The 7,323-nt window shown below is 42.1% G+C and overlaps 1 protein-coding gene across 1 annotated transcript in view; it reads right to left on the bottom strand.

The window, feature by feature from the left end:
- LOC102216149 (cadherin-7) overlaps positions 1-7,055 on the bottom strand; it is a 110,632-nt gene extending 103,577 nt beyond the window's left edge. The window contains exons 1-2 of the mRNA XM_005738910.1: positions 6,841-7,055; positions 1,172-1,753 (exon numbers count right to left, since the gene is read on the bottom strand). Of these exons, the coding sequence (XP_005738967.1) occupies positions 1,172-1,408 (237 nt within the window). The 5' untranslated portion in view covers positions 1,409-1,753; positions 6,841-7,055. The remainder of the gene's footprint in view (positions 1-1,171; positions 1,754-6,840) is intronic.
- Between the last annotated feature and the right edge of the window lie 268 nt (positions 7,056-7,323).

The following is a 7,323-nucleotide window of genomic DNA, read 5'->3' on the forward strand; positions in this document are numbered from 1 at the left end:
GAATTTCTTTCAGAGCAATGCATGTCAAAAACTCAAAATTGCCTCTGTGTATAAAATGTGCTTTATAGATAATCTTTCTATTCCCTGCCAAGTTAGAAAAGGCCTTGCATAGATACTTTGGTAAGTCTTTTTAAACATCCCCTTTCGAAGGGATTAGCCTGTTCAATATTCACAGTAATGCTGCAATGTATTAAACTAATTTAAAGTATTACAGTTGAAAGATCAAGCTTTTACTAATGGATATGTCAGTAATTGAAGTACAATTACTTGTGTCTAAGCAAAAACTACAGGTGTGAGATTACACATATAAACATGTCCTCAGAGTGACTTTAGAAGCCTTTACTGGCTAGTTCCACACCGTTTAAAGATGAATGAACTACAAACTAAATTTTAAAGTTCTCTAAATAACTTCCTGCGTTGTAATTGTACATAATTATGTACACTGCGTTGTTTTGTCTCGCACTTAAAATGTGAACGCTGGAAAATTTCTTATAAAGGCGTATTTTAATGCTGTATTACTCAGTTAAGCGGCCTATGTTTTTACCACTATTGGTCTTTACCTAAGGAAATGCTACCAGCAGTGTTGCCACATCTCATAAAAGCATGATTAGTCACTTTGTCAGTGTACCCTCGCGTTAACTATGCCATTTATGCCTTGCTTTAAATGTCATTGGGAGGTTTTTGTACTTATTTACCTGCCAAAACAGGCATTACTTTGATCTATCTGCTTGGACCTTGGCAAAACACCTACTGTAAAAAGACACATTTGAGTAATATATATACCTTTTTCTGTGGACTGATTACAATGCAAATTACCTTGTCGATCTCCAAACTAAAACTGCGTGTTTCCACAAGCACATGCTTCAACCTTGTCGCAATAAAATGCAGAATGTCCTCCCACACTGTCTGCATTTGGTGTTTTCATTTGTTCAGCATTTTATATAGGACAATAGGAATATGTACAACTCTCTGAAACCCTGCTGTGTCCCAGATTTTGCAGGTCATTGTGGTAAGGAGTTATTGATATGTGTATTATTGTGCAGGTGCAGCAAATGTGCAAAAAAAATGATAAATAAATAAAAAACACACGTAGGTGCTGATTTGAACAGCAGCTCAGTCACATTTCTTGCACATATGACAACACACTAAACTGTCCTAATGGATCGCTTACCTTGCCAACGTAGAGAGGTTCATTTCCTGTGTACTCTTCTAATACGAAGAACTGGTTCCATACCCAGCTGCGTCTGTTTCTGTGCGGGACATCCCAGGGGTCTGGATCAGAGTGTGGAGACTTCTCCAGATCCCCAGAGCTGGGATTGAGACCCCAGCAGCTCCTCTCCTGCAAGGGAAACAGGAGCGCCAGAAGAGCCAGGGCTCTGCATATGCCTGAGCAACACCACCAGATCATTTGGGCCTTTTCCAAAAAGCACTGAGGCCAGAAGAGGAGCAAAAATTAAAAAAATTAAAAAAAAGACAGAAAAGCTGAAATGTCAAAACCCTCAGGGTTTTATCCACACAGTCCTGACCCTGTGTTTCACCAGAAAGCAAGAGCAGGCAGACCCTCAAAAGAGCACAAGGGTTGAAAAAGAGTCAAGCTCTGCATTTTGCTGTATTGCTCTTCTTTTTTGCCTGATTGAAGACTAAAAGTGAGGTAATTCCCTCCACTTTGGAGCCAGATCGTTGACATTAAAGCCAGCTAACAGGGTCACTGGCGGCTGGAGAGGCTTCAATGCAGGGCCTTTATAATTGGCACCTATCAGAACACAGAGAGAGGAGAAAAAAAGAAAGAGACAAAGACAGAGAGGAGAGGAGAGAGGAAGGACTGTCAGCAAAATTGCTTTGTGACCGCAGCCACTTTGGGCAGCAAGTAACGTGGCTGCTGATGCAATGATAATGACATTTTTCAACAATCATGAAGAAATTGGTCAAAAATGAGCAGACAGTAAATATGTTAAACGCAATCAATGTAACGCCCTTCATGTACACACAGTAACCTACACACACAACAAAGAACAATTGGTTGAGGTCAAAATGTTAATAAGGCTTTGATGGAGGGAAAGTGACCTGGCTTTTCAAGAGATTTCACACCAAAAGAAACAACAGCCGCTGCGTGGAATAACAATCAAACGCCATTCAGCTGGCTCTCAATTATCTGGGTTTTTCCCTCACCAAGGTCATTATTTTGTCACATTTTCTTTGTGTAAAATCGCAGTGTAATGGCGGAGGGGCTCGCCATTCAACACTAACAAGCCACATGATCTGTGTGGCTAGCTCTCATCGCCTGGATTAAAAATAAATCTGAGCTGTCAGCAGCATGATGGCCCGGGCTCTCCTGACCTCTACTCCGAGCACTCTGTTGCCCGGTCCGAGCACATGCAAGGGGATCTATCTCGCTGCCATCCTCGCTCTGTGACAGATCCCCAAAGATGCCAGAACATGAAGACTTGTCAGAGCAGAGAAAAGCATCGGCTCCTGACAGATAATGTTCTTCATGTCACAACACATCCTGGCAGTTGAGCAATTATATAAACTTCATAATATTGCTGCTTTTGTCTGTCTAATTTGACACCTAACTAGAACTTCAACAAATTCCCTCAATAAATATTTGTGAAGGAGGCTCACGGGAGCGACGCTTTCGGGCACATTTGTATGAACTTGAGGCGATACGAATGCCATTTAAACTTCAGCAGGTGCTCTAAAGCAGACGTGCAGAAGACTGAGTGTTTGACCATACATGTATTTATTCCCTCACTGACCTCTCTTTCTCTCTCCTCTACGAGCGCATTGGCAGGGCCCTGGATGAGGAAGGTAATTGCTTTGGCATACAGTGACCTCTGTCTTCCCACACAGATTCTCCAGTTCTCATTTTACTTCCTCTCTGCCCCCCCCAAGCAAAATAAAAACAGCACACCACACATCCTGTGGAAGTCGTTTGCTGTACCTCACCACAGCAAAGTCATTAGCCAGCGCTAATAATTAATACTGAAATGACAACAGCATGATTGTCACCTCTGCAGACACATATGTGTATGTTGTATGTGAGGAGCATCCTCAACACGTTCTTTTATTTTTCTAAAAGCATCTGAAACTGTTTCTTTTTTTTAAAATGCATATTATATAAATATTTCTGGTCAAAGTGCAAGAAGCACATAAACCACTACAGGGCACAGCTTTATCCAGAACACTATGATAACATTCTGATCTGCCATTGCTTTTAATGTGAAAAAAAACACACAACAAAAACCCCACGTATGCTAAATATACTAAATCTGTAATGTGTGCATATGCATTAATACACAGATTCAAAGTCACTGCCTCTACATGACAATTTAATGGTAGAGGTGGAAAGTGGAGCAGATCTGGCTGCAGGGCAGCACGAGTTGTGAAGGCAGGTTGCAGCCGTGGTATTGTAGGAGAGGATATCGGCACAGGGTCAGTGTGAGCTGAGCGGCCAAGTTAATGCTTCTCATTTCGCGAAATCCCGAACACGAAGAGATGGGAGGCTGGAGATGACACTGATGCAGCTGTGGGTGCAACTGTAGGTTCAGTAAAGCAGATATTGGCTTTTTAGTTAATGAGTTTCTGTTGATTTACTGTCTGTTTGATTTTAAGTTATTAGCCAACTCATGCAGTAGGAGAAATCAATTTTTTCCCAATGCAGTTAAGCTGTTCATCATTTTAAAGAATTAAAGCGTATTATATCAATTGAAAGTGATTGAAATAAATTCACTACTGGCAAACAGAGACGAACATACCAAGAGCGTTTTGTGAGACTGGTGTTTCTTTCTTTTTTTTCTGCTGATGTCAAGTTGGCTTTAAGTTTTGTGTGTGTGTGTGTGTGAGGGGGGGGACTCAATGATGGTATAACAACAGAGAAAAAACTGTCAAATGCTTTGTCCCCTAGTAAGTAAGCTGCTGGAACCAAACACTGGAGGAATACTGTAAAGCAAAGGGACACAGAGACTGGCACAGTTGGGAAACCACACAGGCACTTTACCTTCACTATAGCAGGCTGCCCATTATTATTCATTTAAAAGCAGTTTTTTCTTCTTTTTGAAAAAACACGGTGGGTCATCCTGCTTGAAAGCCCTCACAATGTTTGTGCCATATCCCTTAAATGCTTCAGTTAGTTTTCAACGATGCAGAAAAAAAACTCTTTCTTTTGCTTTAAAAATATTCAGATATAATCATAAAGTTGACTCACTCAGTCTAGCAATATCAGGCTTTCAAAATGGTCAAAGCACACACAGGATTGCCTGTGAAGAAGCCGACTCTTGGTTGGCCGTTGTCAACGCGATGACTTTAAATGAAGTGAAAATGTGAGATAAAGCCATGAATGTAAAGCCTCCCGGTCATCCCTCGCTTCTGTTTCTCTTACACACAGTCCTCTAATCCCATTTGCCAGTCTCACAACAGGATTACTAGTGCTACAGCGCTCAGTAACCAGTCACACGCTTCCTCTGATCCATATTCTCCTCCATCATTGGGAACGTGCAGTGTCTTCTCCCCGGGGGGCAGATCACGCTACACAAACGTCTGTGAACTTAAGTCAATTATGGTTTGGGACACTTCACAAAGACAGATTCACGTGTCATACAAGCATACGGCCGCAATTAAAACTACTGGATAGGTAAATTTAGGAATCCTAGGAATCCTTGGGTCCTGTGATTCATGTCTATGTCTGGCCTGTACACCACCCCATCAACTAAACAATTTTGCAGACTCCCACCTCCATCCCACCCCCCACGATGGCAATGGTACCACCGAACAACAGCAGGCTCTCAACAGCAGCTGAAGATGTCGGTTTTAAACTCATATTTCAGTTTCCACAGATCCCAATTTCAAGAAACTACAAGAAAGGAAAAAATATATAAATTAGGAACCATTTGGACCACACACCACAACCCACAAAGCATCTGCTGCCAACATCATGGTGCCAGACATAAGAGGACGCCCCCAGAGGTTTTGTGCACATGGTGGGATGGGTCAGAGCAGTTTCTTTTTTTTGAGAGGGGGGGAGGTTTTGGCAGCATGAGTACAACCTGCATAATATTGAGAAGGTGATTTTAATGCTGTGGGTGATAGGTGTACAGTATATTCACTGGAGAACTTATAGATCTAGCCTTTTTGTGTGTTTTGTGACATTTAAAGGTCTGTTTGTAATAAAAAAAGGAGCTGTATGTGAGCAGTTTTCATATAAATAATAGTAGCATGACATTTCATTGATTTTTCTTAGACCTTCTCTCCTTGCTTGTCTTTTTATAAAGAAATCAGAGCACAGGGTCAGCTGTAGAGCAACAGTGGCCATATACCTGGCGGGTCTTCAAGGATATTTACAGTGCACACAGATCAGACTCTTGCTGACGCAGGAGCTTGAACCTGAGCTCTCCAGTTGAAAGGTGGTCGTCCCTCACGCTGATTTCTAACATCTCATCTCGCGTTCATTTAAATTCACCTGGCATCCTGCACTGGAAGAAGCTGACTGACATTGTATGCTTCATACGCTGCACGGAAAAAGATGTCAAGATGTAGATGGATGTGCTCAGGGCCAGGAATAAGACAATCGCCTTTTTCACCTATATTAAAGCACTTCTGAAAATAATGCCAGACTTGCAGACTGAATCACTGTTTGTCTACCAAACAGCAAGTGGAACAATGTTAAATCAAAACTCTCTGTTATTAATTTTCCTGTAAGAAAGCAAAGCCACCTGTTTTTTATTAAGGTTTGTGTAGGTATTTCTAGGACAGTGTTCTAAAAGAAGTGAAAATGCTGACCTTCAGTTCCACACACGCACAAAACAATCATATCTTTAATTGCTTGCGCCGAATTAATAAACATAATAAATCAAGCAACTGATGAACTGTATATTCATTCCTCTCACTATGGCGACTATGTGGCATGCAGGATAAAAATAAAAGTAACACGAGTGAACCAATTTGCACAGATAGTTTGAGGCATTTTGTTGAAAGCTAAACAGACACTTGGGGGGAAAAAAAGTACCATCTCAGTGAGTCATTTTATTGTATATTGATTCATAATGTCATTTTTGTCCTTAAACAAGTGGAACGCTGTGCCAATTTCTGGTATGGTTCCGCTTATTCCCACTGCAGTTATTAGTTTCATGAATTTCCTCGAAGCATGTGGGGGTATCTCAGCCTCAAACAGGGCAAATCTTTTCATTTTAGAAAAGTCTTAATTCCTAATATGATTGAAAATAAGTTCATTTTTAAAGCTTCAGGCATTTTTTCCTTTATGTAGGTTGATGGAGGGGGGAAATGAGATTTTGCAGCTCATTTCTATACTGAGTGACCCTTTGCAGTGCAAATCAGCAGGTATCCCTCTCTATAGAGACCTTTTGTTCTGGTCAGGTTTGCACAGTCAGGCGACCTGGTTTCTTTGACCCTGCTGTTAACTATCAATAATTGCGCATTGGCTGCCGACACCTGCAAGATGCAGAAAAAGTTCGCAGGGCGCACCTGTTCCCTAATCGACCTAGCGGCGTTTTGATAATTTAAAGAAGAAGAAAAAGGAAAAGATCGAGTGAACATCTTGACAACTTCAGTGTTTGGAGAAATCAAGCAGGAGAGGACGGAGAGTGGTGGCAAATGAGCACATGATGGGAAACGGGCAGCACGAAAGCGCCGACAGTAAACATCTCTGTGAGCGACCGCCGCAGGAAATCCGTGTCCACGGAATACTAATCACAGAATAAGCGACGGGACAAAAAATGCAAAGCAAAGCCCTAGTAGCGCATACATTAACAAAAAAAAATGTGGGAAAGAAAGAAAGAAAAAACTCGAAACATGATTGCAGCTGTGAAATCTATTAAAATTACTCACCCAAAGAAGATGGAATAACTTCACCGCGACACGGATGGTGTGCCGTGGTAGAAGTTGGGCTTCTTCTCTCCAGCACACGCAGAAAAAAACGGCTTATGTCAAAATAAAGAGTTTGAAAGTTTTCATGATGAAATTAGTCCTGATGGCGGTGCACGGCTGCTGGAGATCGGCTACCGGATCGCGCGTAAATGCTCACCCTTGGCAGGGATGTGGCAAGTCTGATTCTTTCTCTCTCGCTCTCCAACTCTCTCTCTCCCCCTCTCTTACTCTCACGCACTCTCTCACTCTCACTCTCTCTCTCTCTCCTGCGCAGTGCTGACTCTGTGCAGGGAACCCCAGCTGCAGGGTTTTGGGTACGTATCTATATTTCTCTTAACATAAGGCAACGAGGGAATCGGAACACCGGGCGAGACAGGAAACGCTCTCATCTGAGCCAAATGCTCGCTGACTGGAGTGGAGGGAGCCTATCGAAAGAGTTTGACC

Source organism: Pundamilia nyererei, unplaced genomic scaffold, assembly GCF_000239375.1.
Source record: "Pundamilia nyererei isolate P.nyererei 1_Seehausen unplaced genomic scaffold, PunNye1.0 scaffold00087, whole genome shotgun sequence".
NCBI lineage: Eukaryota > Metazoa > Chordata > Actinopteri > Cichliformes > Cichlidae > Pundamilia > Pundamilia nyererei.